The sequence below is a fragment of the Micropterus salmoides genome, unplaced genomic scaffold (assembly GCF_014851395.1).
Source record: "Micropterus salmoides isolate LMB-PRFRI ecotype aquatic unplaced genomic scaffold, ASM1485139v1 Ms_hic_scaffold_5, whole genome shotgun sequence".
NCBI lineage: Eukaryota > Metazoa > Chordata > Actinopteri > Centrarchiformes > Centrarchidae > Micropterus > Micropterus salmoides.
The window spans coordinates 15,771,114-15,788,438 of NW_024044237.1; the positions used below are offsets into that span (position 1 = coordinate 15,771,114).

At 40.5% G+C, this 17,325-nt stretch overlaps 1 protein-coding gene and 1 pseudogene across 1 annotated transcript; both read right to left on the reverse strand.

The window, feature by feature from the left end:
• Positions 1 to 1,787: 1,787 nt before the first annotated feature.
• LOC119889191 (5-hydroxytryptamine receptor 4-like) lies at positions 1,788 to 5,438 on the reverse strand. Its single transcript, XM_038700107.1, has one exon. The coding sequence runs from the start codon at positions 5,000 to 5,002 to the stop codon at positions 3,875 to 3,877; it is 1,128 nt and encodes a 375-aa protein (XP_038556035.1). The 5' UTR covers positions 5,003 to 5,438; the 3' UTR covers positions 1,788 to 3,874.
• A 151-nt stretch (positions 5,439 to 5,589) lies between these two features.
• LOC119889190 lies at positions 5,590 to 15,132 on the reverse strand (annotated as a pseudogene).
• Between the last annotated feature and the right edge of the window lie 2,193 nt (positions 15,133 to 17,325).

Here is a 17,325-nt window from a genome sequence, read left to right on the forward strand (position 1 = left end):
CAAGCAGTTAATTACTTTGTCTGTTCAGCTTTATGCAAGATGTGCCTTATTTTGTGTCTGTTAAATGTAGAAATGACAGATGTTTAAGATTTTGATGCTAATAAAGGGAACTGGAATTGTAGTAATGGAGTTGTATTTGTTTTTTTTGTTTTTTTTTCAGGACTACTATCTGAAAATGGGCATTTTGTTAATTTCAAGTTGACTAGTTGTAATTTTGTTTAGTATTCGAGGGAAATCTAATCAAAAAATGTATTTTGCTAGACTCAGAGTATAAGTTGTGCACAATTACATTTATTGAGTAAAGAACAAGTGGAATTTAATTTTAATAAGCATCACTGAATCAATATATATTTTTTTAAATGTATAATATTTGAACATATTGGAACATGGACCCGTGGAACAAGTGTATGAGGTCACTCCATCCCATGTAAAGCTGTCTGAGCCACTTCTCTCTCCAAAAGGAGTCCTTATGAAAGCCAGCTTACCCGTGAAAATGAACTGTAAAGTGTTAATTTACAGGACCATCAAAGCATTCCTCACACAATATGTTTATCTGATCCCTCATGATCCTGCTCTACAACAGGTTATCTCATATACCTCTCACTATATTAATTCATACTTCAAAACACAATGTTGGCTTGTGTAACCTTTTTTTTTTTCAGTGAAAAAAACGGTGAGTCATCCTGTGGATACAAATGATCCAAAAGCCATACCCAGAGAAGTCCCTCAGAATATGTGACTGTTTCATCTTCACAGCCAATAAGGAAAGTGCAGAAATTTGCCCTGAAGTATGGTTTGAACTGTCTTTCAACTATTAAATCTGAGTGAATTGTGGTCCAGAAATGTATGCATATGCATGCTATTAATATCTAATGTAACAGTTTTTTCAAAGATCATATTGCCAAGAGATGTCATTTGTTAATTATTCATTTGATAGACTTAAAAGGTCTGATCTTGTTATCTTGCTAAACTGGTATCCCTGGGAGATAATGAGGACATTTATTTGGGGAGAAAACAACGTTTAGGAAATGTGCTTTCTTTCAAGGAGTTACAGCTAACTTGGCTGTGTCCAAAAATAACAATCTTCTTACTAGCACCACTAAAACTGACTAAAATGTTGTATCTTGTCAACTGAACTCTGCAAAGAAGTCACCCAGCATTTAACCTCCTGTAAAACCTCAACAGCGTTTTTTAAGGATTAATCATATGGACAATCCTAAGGATTAACCCTTGGACAGAACAAGGCTAGTGGTTTACCAGTATTTGTGCTAAACTAACCACCATCCAATTTACTGGACAGACGTGAGAGTGGAATTGATCTTTAACTTATGGCAAGAAAGCAAATAGATATATTCTCATTAATTGCAGCTTTTGATAAACTAGCCTGTATATTTTTCTTTGGCTCCATGTCTGAGAGTATCAACACATTTTTTTTACCTTATCTGACAAATAACGTAGGAATTATCACATTTTTAAAAACTGACCCAGGCACAAAGTCTAATTCCGCCCCTTATGTATTTCTTTCACAGAAATTAAAGCTCGTACATGATAGCAGTGAACTTTTGTGAAGTGTTCATTAACAATCCTGACAGAAACTTCCAACTCACACTCAGACATGACTCTGGACCAGTGTGAACTTGTGCAATTCAAAAAGGTCAGTGGTTATAGAATAATACTATGATGTTTGTGTGTATGTTTACACTACATATATACCAGCCTTAATTAGCTAAATGCATTAGTGTCTCGTGTGAATGCAATACATAAAACCACAAAATCAACCAAATGTCTAATTTTTATTCAATTTTTTATTTCAGATGACTATCAAAGCACTGGTGAGATTGAGTTGAGGTATGACTTAGTGAGTATGTAATGAGTATTTAGAAGAGCTGCAATTGTTTGAATAAGTCATAAGTAGATCTTTCACTAACCCAGTGATCACCTTGGTATGTTATAAATTCAGTTAAATACACACAAACACCACAAACATTAATACATTGAAATAGTATTCTTCACAGAACCTTGAAAGTGAAAAAGTTGTGTAAAGCCTTTTGTGACCTTTGAGGGAGATGCGGGAATCTGATAATCTGGGGTGGGGGAGCTGGGAGCTTGAGGCTACATTAGTCGCTATTGACATAACACATGAATCTCTGACCTAACTGTCGGCTCTTGAGCTGCATTGTGAGTAATGTATGCGCCAGGTTTTGGAATAAAAAAAGATGTCTCTGGTCCTGCTACATCTACTTTGACTGTCCAATGTGCGTCTTCAGTTTTATCCGTTGAGATTTTTAAATATCTTTTTAAGAGTTGTGCAGTTAACCCTGCACAATGGAGGCGGCTAGAACTTCAATTAGGATGCTCAACTCACTGAAAAATATATTTGCTCATATGGATCTTTTTTAAGCTCATTGTTCATCAAAGAATTGAGTATTTGTTGAGGATAATGTTATTATTCTAGATGATGAGCTTGCCAGTGTTAAAATTGTGGAAACGCTTTCCACAGAAGTTTTCAAACATCTGCTGGATGACCTTTTAGAAGATCGTGTCTTGAATGGCAGGGAGAAAGACGCGATACTTAGGGAGAACAATACCCGTGCAGATATGGCACGCTGCCTCATCGACATGGTGAAGAGGAAAGGAAATGAAGCCAGCAGGAAGATCTTTACTTACCTTCAAAGCAGAGACCCTACACTTTTTGAGTGACCTGAGGTTGCCTTCTGGCATATCTGTTTAGCCAGGTAATGTCTGTCTCAGCAGAGCTGGTCAGTGGTAATGAGGCCTTTATCTTATTTGTCTTTCAGTCCCTGGAAAGTGCCTGAGCTGGAGTGACCTTTATTATCTTTTTTGGTTTGACATCAAATGTTTGTCTAGTGTAGTGCACAGAGAAATATTTTTAAAAAAAAGTAACAGTGTTGTATTTTGCATAAAAGTATAAAATACATGCTTGATTTTTATTTTATTGTTTTGAAGAAGTAGGCTACTCATATCTTTTACTTAAGCAAAAGTGGCAATACCGCGATGTAGAAATACTCTGTTAAAAGTAAACGTTTGGTCAAAAGTACATCCACTAAAAACCAGCTGGACCAATTCTAAAACCTTTTGTAACTATTAGTCATTTAGATATGAAAAAATAGGGCCCAGAATTATCCCTTAATACCAAAGAATAACAGCAGCAGTGGCAAATACAATACTAAATAGTAAAAATGATCAAAATAATTAATATATATATTGACCAGTCTATTTAACTACTAATCACTCTACCACGTCCAAACTCACTGAGAAAGTGCATGTAGAGCAACAGTTTCTGTGACAACAAAATGTGCTTTCTTTGGCACCTCAAAGATGGCACGAGCTATATTTATTTAGTTAAATAAGTGTGTTTAAACCTTTCATCAGTTTTTAGTCTTTAAATGTTGGTGTTGTATATAATTTAGGTCATCACTCTATACAGTTATATTGCTACAAAACTTTTCCTAATAAGGAGTATTACTCACGCTATGAAACAGCATTATAATATCTGTGATTCAGAAGGGAGCTTTGGAACGGCTGAAAAATTAACCCTGGTGATGTCATCAGGGTTGTTTTGGCCTTGAAACTACGTTTAAAACAGAAAGCATGCGTGACAAACTCAAGGTGTGTATTTTGAAAGACGTGGGCGTTTACCAGGACTGGAGATCCTAATGAAAGACACTATTAAACTGCATTGTGGGAAATGTACGCTCAAGTGTTTGACCCACACTAGGAACTAAAAGTCAAGATATCACGATATCTTGACCATTCTTAAATCTGTCTGTCGGTGCAACAGATGAGTAACTTGCTACTGAGTGGTTATGCAAAGTAACTTAAAAGTTAACATTATCAGGCTAATACACAATGATCATCTTGAAATGGTCTCCAAGGTAACAACAGTATGTGCTTGTCTACCAAAAAGTGAGGAATCCAAACTGGCTCTTAAGTGCCTCCCCAAAAGCCCACAGTCCAACATGGCTGCAAATATGTGATGGTAGTTCTTATTAAACAAGGCATAGAGGAAGGGGTTCAGAGAAGAGTTAGCATATCCAAGCCACATGGAGGCCTCCAGGACCAGAGGGCTGGTGCTGTAGCCCTTCAGAGGATGGACCACATTCACACAGAAGAAAGGAAGCCAACAGATTAGGAAGACCCCCATGATCAGCCCCAGTGTCTTAACAGCCTTCCGTTCCTTCTTCAGAGAATATCTTTCCACAGGAGACTGGTCTCGTCTAGTGGAAGCAGTCCTCGTGGGGCTCTGGTTCATCTGAAGGTGCCCAGAATGGTGATCGATTGCATGGATCCACCTCGCTTGTCTCTGGGCGGCCTTGAAGATTTTCCCGTAGGCAAACAGCATGAAACCCATGGGAATGAAGAAGGAGACAGCCGAGGTTGCAAAAGCATAGGGGACATGAAACGTGGCCAGACACATTTGAGTATCCTGCTGTGTGCTGCTGCCTACCACATCAAAAGGCGGCTGAGTGTACATGCCGAGAGAGACGCAAAGGGAGGAGATGACCACAGGCAGAATCCAGCAAAGCAGCAGCAGCATGGCCACACGTCTGGGAGACATTCGGGCAGGGTAGTGCAGCGGGTCGCACACTGCTATGTATCGGTCCAGTGCCACACAGCTGAGATTAAAAATGGAGGATGTACAGAGAGTGACGTCCAGCAAGAAGTGTGCTCGGCAGAAGTGGCGCCCGAAATGCCAGCTGCTGATGGAACGCACCAGACTGAAAGGCATCACCAGCACAGCAACCAGTAAGTCCGCCACTGCCAGGGAAACCACAAAGGCGTTGGTGGGCGTCCGGAGATGTTGGAAGCGTGCCACTGCAGCCATGATGAAAAGATTTCCCATGATGGCAAAGATGGGGATGGGTAGGAGCAGGCACAGCACACAGACATTAACAGTGGTGGCATGAAATAAAGCAGAATCGCTGCTGTCAGAAGTCAGGCTGACGTTGCCTGAGGTGTTAGTCCCTGGCATGGAAATCATGATGAAGGAAGAACCAAGCCATCGGCCGCTCAAGTGGATACCTTTCCCTTCAGAGTGATCATGTCTTGCTGGTTAATCTAAACCCTTCTCTGCTCCTTCACCATATGTAGCTGCATGTCCTGTGATGTGTACCAGTCCGTCTGTTTGTGTGTGTTTGCATATGTCCGGTATTGATCCATTGCCATAACAAAGCCCATCAGGAGTAAATGATTAACTGATGTGTACTGGGAGTCAGTGGGCCATGAGGTAAGTGAACAGGTAGGTATATACAGTTGAATGTCTCTTGGCTGAGTCGTGATCAAAGGTCTGTGTCTGTAGAAGCAATAAACCCTTGTATAATCTCTTCTCACTGGAAATGTTCCTCTAAATAACACCTAATGTTTGCTCTTTACCGCAAACACTCACACCTGCGCCCCTCTCTGAACCCGGGACACATCCCCACTCAAAACAAATGACACCCATTGCTGGTCTTTTATCATCAGATTGACTTTAACATCTCTGACGATTATATTATAATGGTGTTAAAAGTGTTCTTTTCAAATCCAGAATGTATACAGGATACACAAAGAGAGGGTTTGCCTCTAAGCAGCATTTCAGCAACATTCTATGTTTATTCATATATCGATCACATTTCTAATATTGATATTCAGAACTTTTTGAACATCAAACATACAAACAAGATATCTGATGATTGTGCGCACAACAAATTTCCACAACATACCATGAAGATATCAAGTGACTGCAACAGAAAGGTGATCATTTGTCTTATCACACATTTTACACAAGTCAAGTTCTTTGTCATGTTCAGTCTTTTTACAGGGCAGAGATGGACTGAAGTGAAGGTTGGGTAAGACTGTTTTCTGAAAATGTGTCCTTTTCCCAACGAATGTGTTTTTAATTTAATCAAAATGCATGCACTGGTGTCTTCAGTCCTGAAGAGGGTGGCCAACAGTAATTTTGTCTCTTTGCTGTCCATTGAAAGAAATCTTCCTGTCGATGTCAACCACAGATACAGTAACATACAAAATAGAGAATGAATCAGCAGCATAGTCAATACACAGTTTCCTTACATTCACCACTAATGACAATGACAGTCCTCTGACCGATGAATGATCATGGGACCATGTACAGTGAAAGCAGCAAACCTGTGAAATGTGACTTTAATCCCTATAAGGAATGAACAAGTCACATCTCAGTAAGATTCAGCAGTCACACCTTGTCATCAGGTACAATGCTGTCTTTGCTGATCCCTCGCTTGTCTCGATTCTTCCCAAAGGAGAAAGACAAAATGCTGCTGGTTGTCTCTTCAGCTGGTTTCCCTCCCATTATCTCCCCTCTCAGAGCTACTTGCTCGCAGTCTACGGGGCTACCAGGCAGCAAGTTGGGTATGGAGGGAGTTGGGGTGGTGGCCCCCCAGATGTATAATGTTTCTCCTTCAGGGCAAGGTGGGAGACACTTGCTCAGGTAACTTGGGCTCGGACTGGCTGAGGAGGGCAGAGTACGCTGGCTGCCGTTCAAGCAGCTGGAATTGTGGTCAGCTGAGCCTTTGCGTGAGTGTCCAGAGGAGCTGAAGTTGGAGGAACGGTAATTGTACGCCCTCCAGCCGGGTCGTTTACGCTGGTGACACTGGCATCTTAGGATGCGAATGAAGGCCAGCTTGAACTCACGGTTGTAGCAAGGGTAGATGATGGGGTTCAGGCAGCTGTTGAAGTATCCCAGCCAGAAGATCACTTTGAAGAGGACATCAGGTGGACGCAAGTTCACATTAAACGACCCTAGCAACAGTAGAACAGAGAGAGAAAATTAAGTCAAAGGAATTCATGAGGGCAGGAATTACACTAAAATCTAAGTTGCCAGCCTGCTGTGATGCAATCAGTGTAACTTATATTGAAAACACTGATAGTTGAAATGATAATGATGAAAAAACTGTATTTAATATGGTTTGGTTACATCATGACTGATATCTGGGCAGTATCAAAGCATCCTTGCTTGTAGTACATGAGTGTTTGTCTCTCTTTTGGCTTTGTTGATCCTCTCTGTGACAGCAGGTTATATTTTGCCCAGTAGGTGGCAGCAGTGTTTAAGAATAACATAGGAGTCAGACTGCTTACATACAGGATGTGAAGCAGAAGAGCAAAAGACCAGAGAGGGCAACCAATCCTTTGGTTATTTATCATTAAAGAAATACCAGCTGCTCTGTCACAGTTCATCTGGAGGACGTTTGTGTGAATACAGAAAAAAATAATCAGTGACCCTGATTTTCCTTTTAGATAAATGCAATGGGGGCTTCGCGCAAAGGGGCATTTTAGTTGAAATGAAATGGCACCTTCTCTGTGAGAGGTTATGGAGGAAATTTTTTGCTATTGCAGATGTCTCAAGTAGCGTTGTTTGTGCAAAATATAAGTACATGTACACAGCTGAAGCTCCACAATTACAGACCATCCTGATGACAAATATACAAAGGATTCTGAAGCAGGTTTGTCGTGTATGCTAATGAGTGAGTTTGGGCCTTGTTAAACTGCATTAATCCACCCTTCTGGTGCTTTTTTTTCCTGTGGCCAAGCTTAAATATAGGAAGAATATCTTACAAGCTAATGAGGTGAGAGGGGTAACAGGGAATTCACAGCAAGTGTGAGATTAATAAAGAAAGAAAGACATTTGTGTGTGTAGGTAGATGTGCTACCCCCACATTCTTAAATTGATATAATTCCTGGAGAGACTGAGGATGCACTATAATCTCAGGCTTTGAAGTGTGAAATTACCTCTGGTAAGTTATTACAGGCAGACAGCGTGCTTTTTCATGAATATCAGATCAACAGCTTTAACAATTTTTTAAAACCGGTACAAGATACATTATATAGTACACAGCCACGGGGTGAAATGTATTAATGCCTGCATAATGATAACAGCCTGAAGGGAGCTTTGTCCACAATGAGTTATAAATGATCCACAACATTGCTTTGGTTTGAGACCACAAAAACCTGTGCACATACCTGCAACTCTGCAAACTTGAAGTCACAGAAGGTCTATGTTTCCATTCAAAATTCAGAGAAAACACACACAGACACACACACACACACATGCCCCAGTCAATTTGTTATCCTGAAGGAAAGTGATTGTGCGACAATATGAGGAAATGTCACTTCCAGCTTTCATTTAACTGAGTGGCTCCTAAATGACAGCACTACAAGCTGTGTGTGTGTTAAAACTAGAGAAGGCTATCTCACTTTGTCTTCTTGGCCTCCTGTACTGTAGATAAATGGTTCCCTTTTCATAGTGGCTGGTATTTTCACATGCTATTTTTGCTTCTTGACATCCACTTAAGTGTGATTGCATAACCCTGGGAGTTATGCCTGTGATTGGGATACAGAGTGCGATGGAGGGGAATTAATACTTGGCAATGTCTCTCCCTGTCTCTTCCTCTCATTCCATCTCCCTTCATCTGTCTCTCTTTAATTGACTTTCAAATATTGATATTTGCCTGCATCACAAGTCTTATTCTTGTGTAGCAGAACACAAACATAGAAAACCCCAAAGAAAGAAACAAGCTGAGCTAAGTGTTTGTAAGGCTCTCGCCATCAAATGCTTTTGATAACTGACTAATATGATATTGAGCCAATCAGTAAATTTTACTGTATGTTGATTGACCGATTAATCAACAAACGCTAGATGACGGTATAACTAGAATAATAAATTGAAATGTAATTCTCTTGAGTAGAAACCAGCATATCCAGTCTCTTTGTTAAATCATTAATAAATAATTTTCTCCTTTGTGCTAGAACTGCGACTACGTATTTTTTCCATTGTCCATTTATCAGACAATTATTTTCTTCAATAATTGACACTACGCCCGGTACAAGAGCTTTGCAGTTTTTTCAGCTTTTTTCCATGTGATGACAAATTTTAAAGTTATCTGTTTCTTTTCTTTTTTTCCTTTTACATAACAGAAATATGGACATGTATGTTTGGGTTGAATGGGCATTTTCAGTGGCAGAACTGTAGCATCGGCAATAGGAAATGGTTTACTTAATAGTTGAGATGCTGGAGACACAATACTGTGTAGTAACTTCAAATCTGCATTTCATTTATAAACCTCTCAGATGAGCTATATGTATTTATAGTGTCATCTGCAAGGGCAAACACAACTGTGCAGCTCTGCCTGGCTCCAAGGTAGGGTCCCTTAAGCATCTACAGGCCCTTGCAGAGGAGAAATATGGTTGACATTAGACCTTCCTGTACCCAGATATGGTACATGTTTGTGTTAAGTTTTGTGTGAACGTGGTCCATTTTTGTCCCTTGAAGAGTGTTTGTGTTGAAAGCAATAGGTGTTAACGGCAGAGGATGCGAGGGCTCGGCTGTAAGACAATAGTATATATAGATAACTGTGGGAGGGTTACTGTTGGTGGTCTCGCCCCTTCTGTTAAGAGAAATGTTTGCACCTCCTTCCTGAGGACAGACACACACACACACACACATCTCACTATGAAACACAGGAACATCTTAACAAAACAAAGCATCCTGTTATTCTCACTAATTGGAAGAAGTGATGCCTATTCTGTGCCATGTAGAGCGCGCGCGCGCGCACACACACACACACACACACACACACACACACACACACACACACACATCTGCTCTCCAAAACTCACACCTCCTGTTTCATAACACATCCAATATGATTAATATGTCTTGATCTAAAAGGACAGACGTGTTATTGCCCTTGCAGATTGCTTTAAATGAAACCATAGCATGAAGCTATTTCTGGAAAATTGGGTTGACATTTCAGGGTCCCTCTCTTTCACCCCCGTGCCTCCTGACCCCTCCAGCTCAGCTCAACTCCTCTTGTCGTCGTCGCTCTGACACTTAGCACTCTCATTATTTTTCCCCTTCAAAAACCATTTCAATTATCATAGGGGCTGGCCAGCTCAAGTAACAAAAGAAATGAAAACATGCACACAGACATAGAATCTATTCCAAAAACACATATACACGGAAACAAACTGTTGGTTTGGGCACACTGCTTGCACCACTTGCTATTTGCGAGGCCTTCACAGGACATCAGTGCCTATGCTGGGTGTTAAAGAGCCGCGGGACAATGTGTGCAATGAAATAAGACGAGTATCCCCCGAGGACTGATGATTTGTCTTCGGCAGATAAGAGAAACCAGCTCATTGAAACACCTAAATGTAGACAAATCCCTCCACTGAGTCTTCTGTGTTCTCCATGTTTTCTTTACACTTTATTACAATTCTTTAATGCTTATAATATTTCTATGTTTATGTTTCCTTATCTTGCCTTTATTGTCTTTGTTAACCTGAATATAGAACTGAAACAATCATCGATTAGTCGATGGACAAGAAACACATTTGATAATCAATGAATCGGTTATTTATTAAAATCTTTCAATCAAAATTGCCAAACAATTACTGGTTTAAGCTTCTAAAATATAAAGATTTGCTGCTTACATTGTAGTAAACTGAATATTTTTGAGTTTTAGATCATTGTTCAAACAAAAAAAAAGCAGCATGAAGACATCACCATTAGCATTTTTCACTTTTTCCTGACATTTTATAGACCAAAGGATAAATCAATGATGAATCTAGAAAACAACTGGGAGAATAATCTATTATGAAAATGTGTTAGTTGCAGCTTTAACTCCATATTCACTGTATACATGCATCTTTCTTTGTTCTCAGGTCTGTGTGCCAAGTTGATTCAGAGGCCTGTGGAGCCACTTGCTGGATGCTTTTTCTGGTGCTATTTGAAGAAATAATGTGCTTACAGTAAGTAAACTATAAACTAAATTTTTTAAACTAAATATTTATTTTATTTTTGGTTTGTTTGTTGTCAAAATCAATACAATATTAGTCATTAAAAAAATCAGACATTATCATTTTGTTTTTGAACTGCACTATGGTTATAACACCAAATTCAAACATTTGTTTGTGCAAAATTCCCATAAACATATCATGTTTACATTTACATTCAATGTTTGGAGACTTTGTTATCTGAACTGAATTATTGAATAAAGTTCTCTGTGTCTGAACGATGTTTAGCTGCTCCACATACTGTTGTAGAAGAGCCCTGCTGGAGGGACTGGTGCAGTTTGAAAGGTGACAAAGAGTTTCAATGAAAATACATTCTTGATATCAAACATAAAACTGTGCCGTCAAATAGAAAATATATAAGAATTTCTACTTTCACTGTGTCTGGCAATTAAAAAAACCTTGTTTGGTCAAGCCTCTGATTATTACTGTGTAATTAAGATGTTACATTGTTAATTTTTCAGAATGTGACACAAGAATGTGTTATGAAATTACTTTAAATTTAGAAATGTCACCTTTACTGACAAAGTTAGACTGCGCTCACTGAGTGTGTGGGAAGTTTTGGGCTGATTTGTGTCCAAGGAACTTTGCCTGGAGTAACACTAACTTAAAAACTTTGATGTAATGTTTATAATCTTGAAGTCTGCATACCTTACTTTGCTCCAAGTTAAAGGCGTATAAGGAGACACTGAAAAGGAATGAAACTAGACTGGTAGCTGAATGCTTGCCATTTATGTACAAAAACAAAAACAAGGTATTTATAGAATTTGAATCAGATACGTTTGATCAGTTGTGAAGGAGCGAGTTCATATATTTCTTTAACCTGAATATGCTATCAGGTTGAGGCCCTAGGGGTCTAAGGTCACAGTGGCTTTTGCTGGCAGCCTCAGTTTCATCTTTGCAAGCTCTTAATTCTTTAAAAATTGGCGACGATAGAGGAGGGTGGCAGGTGCAGCCACATTTACTCAAACACTCAGAATGCATGTGAACACACTTGGATTCATGAGCATTATCGTGCATACATTTTAAGCACTCTTATACACACATACACACACACACCTCGAACCAGAAACCCCCTTACATACCAGTGACAGTGTGCAGAGGAAGGAGCAAGGTAATAACAAGTGTGAGACAGGAAATCCCACTCTGTGGGTGGAGGCTAATGAACACTCGAGCAACACGAGGGGAGAGCTACTGCCCATATCAGACTTCAAGAACTACTGAAGTCCAGATGAGAGTCACACAAGAGAGCAGAGGCACAAACTTAAACTGAAAAACAACAACATCTACCACAAATCTCCTTTTGGAGCTGTGGAGGAGGGTCTAATGTTGGGAAAAGAGCTGTTTCAGTGTCCTGCTTTGACATAGTGGATGTATAGCTGATGCATTATGTGGAATTCCCCGCCAGAAGACTGCTGGACTTGTCTGAGTGCTTTTCTTTCATGCATTTCTAAGGCCAGTTAAAAACTGGCATGAAATAAGGTTGTATGGTGCTTTGTCACAATGCATCAGTATGCTGCACCAGAGATTGTACAGAAAAAATGCACCCTCTGGGGTTTCTTGGCAGTTTGTTGATTAGTGTTACATAAACAGGCCCCTCCTGAACCTCATATCCCCCCGTATCTGCTCTCTAAAGCCTCTCTGATCTTTAAATTACATTTGTTACACACTGTTGTTATCTAGAATGGCTTGAGTCAAAATAATCCCTGCTATGTCACCTTGCATAATGATCTTGCCCTGTGTGTGTGTGTGTGTGTGTGTGTGTGTGTGTCTGTGTGTCCATGTGAGGATGTGATGAGGTGCAGCTTAAAGGCAGGGGCATAGACACATTCCCATAAACACTGGAAATGTATGTACACACAGGCACATGCTGATATACAAACACACACTCCCATACAACTATAACCCACAATGCCACAATGGATCAATGGCCTGACAATCAGAGAATCAGGCAAACTAATATCTAAAATACAGCAGCCATGCTTGTAGTTCAAACTTTCAATGAGCTCTTTGTCCGGACTCCATCACTAAAAAAAAGAAAAAAAGAAGTTTTGTGTTTTCTTAACATCCTTACCACAACACAGCCTGCGGCATGAGCATTTCACCACAGAATATAGTTTAATTTCCTCTGCAGTTTTTTTTTAAAACAGCCATGACAGCGGCTTGCCTGTCTCTGTGGCATCACGAAACCCTGAGAGGCCCCACAAGTCTCTGAATTAACTTGGCAGCAACAGGTTAACTTAAAATCAGGGAATAATGCAAAGATTATTCTAACAATGTTTGTATAAGCTTGTGAAGAATTTCTTCTCATTGTCATATTTTGTCCCTCATTATGGGCCCTGAATTTATAATGTTAGCTTTGGCTTGTAGAGCAAATGATGCAGGATTGAAACATTTTTATTTTTGTTCAAATCAAATCTTAATCATAAAATATGATGCAAAATAACTTAATTACATAAACAGAAGCTGTGAAGTCAGTGAAATAACAAATCTACTCCTACACTGGCCATATATTGAATGCTGCAATAACATATGGATGGTGTTATTTTTTATTCCTGCATTAAAAAATGACCACTACAGTATATCAAAGCCCACTCATAAGTTTGGTGACAGTTCAGAGCAGTTAATGCTACCCATGAGACTTTCCCAGTGCCAGCTATAGATATGATTTACAAGGCCTGCGGCAGCCTTTAAAGGCCTCATTTTTAACTTCTTACAGTCATTTAGAAGACTGAAATGTCTTTTTTGTGGAAAGTGTTTTCAACTATTGAATATCATAAAGTTTTTTTAAATTGGAATGGGTTGTGAGTAAAGGGGCTGGGTGTTGTATTTTTAACTGGCCTAACAGGTTTTATTTATGACAGTATCATAGACCAAAGTAATGGCGACCCATTGGACCTACCTATGGGTAAGGCGAGAAAGAAGGGCAGCCAACAAAGCGTAAACATGCCGACCACAACTCCCAGAGTTTTTGCCGCTTTCTTCTCCCGGGAGAATTTCAGAAGTTTCACCGTGAGGGAACTTCTCGCTTGGTGCGCACGGCCCTTGCCGGTGCCGCCGGGGTCCTCCTGCACCTGAGAACCCTTGTGGATCCTGAGGGTCAGCTCACTGGAGTTCATCCTCTCTCGCATCACACCGGCTTCCAGGTTCTTAGTGGTCCGTTTGGCGACTATGTACACCCGGCAATACATGGCCAGAATAACGACGAGAGGGATGTAGAAGGAGCCGAGGGAGGAGAAGAGCGCGTAAAACGGCTCCTCGGTGATCGGGCACACCGTGTCGTCCGGCGATGGCTCCTGCTTCCACCCGAACAGAGGTCCAATGGAGATGACCACAGACAGCGCCCATACGCCGAGCATGGCAAGCAGAGCCCGCTTCTCGGTCACGATGCCCGGGTACTGCAGCGGATGGCTCACCCCGATGTAGCGGTCGATGGATATTACGCACAGGCTCATGATGGACGCGGTGCAGCACAGCACATCCACCGCCGCCCAGATGTCACAGAAGATCCTGCCGAACACCCAGTATCTAGGATCTCCAGAGTGGCGGACACCGGCAGCACCGTGGTGCTCAGCAGCAGGTCGGCGATGGCCAGGTTGATGATGAAGTAGTTCGTCGGGGTGCGTAGGTGCCTGTTGCACACCACCGAGAGGATGACGAGGATGTTACCCGCGATAGCGAACACGATGAAAGCCCCCAGTACCAAGCCGAGCGGGATGGCTCGGGTGAGGTCCACCTCGCTGTGCTCCGTGTTGTTCCCCCCGGAGCTGTTGGTGAAATTGACCTGGGAGGACGCGCCCGGAGTCCCGTCGAGTTCCGAGGAACCATTTTTCCACAAGTTTGTGACATTGTCAGTGCTCAGACTCATTTTGACTCAAGAGGTCCTCCATAGCAGGCTTCTACTCACTTGTAACTGCAACTCACGAAAGAGCTTTACTTAACATAAATAAAAGGTTTTAAATGGCCTGAGTCTGCATGGTTTAGCTGCGTGTTTGTAAGATCATTTCCAAACCAGCGCTGAGAAAAAGCGTTCGCTGTGCAGCCGTAGGCTACAGTCCCCATGCAGTCCTTCTCCCTCTCCACTCTCCTGGGGGCTGAGTGGAGAAGTGAGGGGGGCAGCAGTCATCTCCTGCCTCCTCTGCACCACACACAGCTCTGCCATGTAGCTATTGACCACTTCAACACCAGCCTGTGAACCACGCATGACGCATAATTACACGAAGAGCTGTGACTCCACAGTATTTGCAACAATTTACACAACTGTATAAAGGATTAGAGAATGAAGTGTTTTGGGAGGAGCGCTTGACTGGACAAAGTGAAAGACTCAAAACCACTTTTACTTTGTTTCCAGCTTTTAGTGTGAAATACCTAAAGAAGGTCCATATATTTCAGTGGCAGTAGAAAGAAATAAGAGGATTACAAACGTGACTCAAGGTATGCTGGAGCAAATATGTCTCAGTGTTAATAACCCTTGAAATAAGGATCTACTCAGTTTACATCTATGTGTGGTTAACCTAAATATGTTCAGGGAGGCAAAATAACATACAATCCCCTCTACTATAGCAGGTATTTCTCTCCTAGTTTGGTCAAATGCAAGAGTTTCTCAAAGTAAACTCATTTTGGATATGAGCTCCGTTGGTGAGGAGTGACTGATTTAATGGAATGAGTTCAGACACAAGCACATTCCTATAACTGAGGTTCGTCCTGTTTAAGAGCTTTTTGACTTCTCATGATGTAACACTGGTGGAGCAAAACAGAATCTTTAAAGCTCAGTTAAAGTGTTTTTTAATTTACTCATCAGATTGCATTGGCTTCATTGTCTTTTCCCCAGGAATGTTCATAGCATCAGGTTGTCTTTTGATACCAGTTTGGCATTTTGTTACATTTCTAATTGATTTGTTTGTTTATTCTCAATATTAATTTCCCGTTCTTTATGTTTTGGGGTTACCAAAAGATCACAAAAGGTCAGTTTAAAACATCTGAGTGATTTAAATAACAATAAATTAATAGGATTTATTCATGTACCTTAATGTTCTTCAGAGCTCAATAGGTATGCAGCTGCAAATCAAGAGATCCCTAAATTTTACAGTGTGTGGCAGCATTCCTTCCGAGAGGATCAGGCTTTAGACGCCCACGTAGTCTTTCAATCCTTCAACAGACACCAGAGCACCCTGTCATTAGGAGCATCTTTCTTAAAAGATGAATCACCTGGAATTATCATCACTTCATATCTAAGGCTGGATTTTAGTGCTGGGATTAAGTGCATTTCACTGCCCATTTCACTTGATTAAATAGACCGCGCTTTCAGATAACATAAAAGCTTCTGCAGCTTAGCATGCTGCCAAGTGCTCCGGGTGAAAGAAAAGTTTCATAGCCTTCACTGGAAATTCAACTTCAACAGGAGCGTCCTCCGTCTGTTCGTGTGCTTCAGTGGTGAGGATTTGCCTCAAGTTCAAGAGGATCAACTTTTCTTCTTGGCAGGGCAAACAATATAAATCTTGAATTACATAAGACACGGAGCAATTATATTTCTTTTTAAAGACATGGCTCCTAGTTTTGCACAGTCATTTGTCATTATTTCAAACCGTTTAACATTAATCAAGTCAGATTAAGAAAGATGTTTTTTTCTAGACTACAGATAAAGACATTCCCACATTTAGAATAGTTTGTTTTGTTATGTCAGACATTTATTTCTCCTTTGAGCGCCAGCAACTGAAGGAGATTTCCAGTTTGACATGGATCTTAAACTGTTTGGTTCAATGTTGTTCCTGCTGTGAGAGGTCAGAGTCTTCTGTTTAGAGCCTGACCTCAGACCGGTCTGGTCACGGCTATGCTTTGCCCACTGACACCACATGTTCAGCACTATCCAGTTCAGCAAGAGAAACAAATCCTTTTATCATCACACAGGACTGATTTAGATGACAAACTGTGCAGAAAGAAGTGTGCAGAGTTGTGTTTGACTGTATGACAGGTTTACTGCTTATCAGGTCTGAAGATGAAGTGTTGTATTCAGGTCCTTACCTTAAGTAAAAGTATACATTAGTGTATAAATACTCCATTAAATGTAAAAGACCTGCATTAAAAATACTGCATAAGTTAAAGTACAGAAGAATTATCAGCAAAATGTACTTCATACATCAAAAGTGAAAAAAACTCTGGCACCCGTGACTGATTATTAGCTGACATTATTAGATTGTTAATACTGATGCAACAGTGTTTAAGCACAAATTTACTGTTGCTGCTGGTTGAGGTGGAGCTACTTTCAACTACATTATTAACAATTAGGTATGTGGAATCCAGTGGTTCCCAACCTGGGAGGCAGGCCCCCTCCAAAGGGTCATAAGATAAATTTGGTGGGTCATAATTGAATGGGATAGGACAGAAGAGGAAAAAAGTTCTGTTGTTGATTTAATATTTTTTCTCAAATCTTTGCTTTTTTTGTGAAATATTGGACACGTTTACATCTTTGAGCCTCAAATAGTGATTTAAATTTAAACA

Coding starts and splice junctions, on each gene's coding strand:
- LOC119889191 (XM_038700107.1), bottom strand. CDS start 5,002: ATGATTTCCATGCCAGGGACTAACACCTCAGGCAACGTCAGCCTGACT.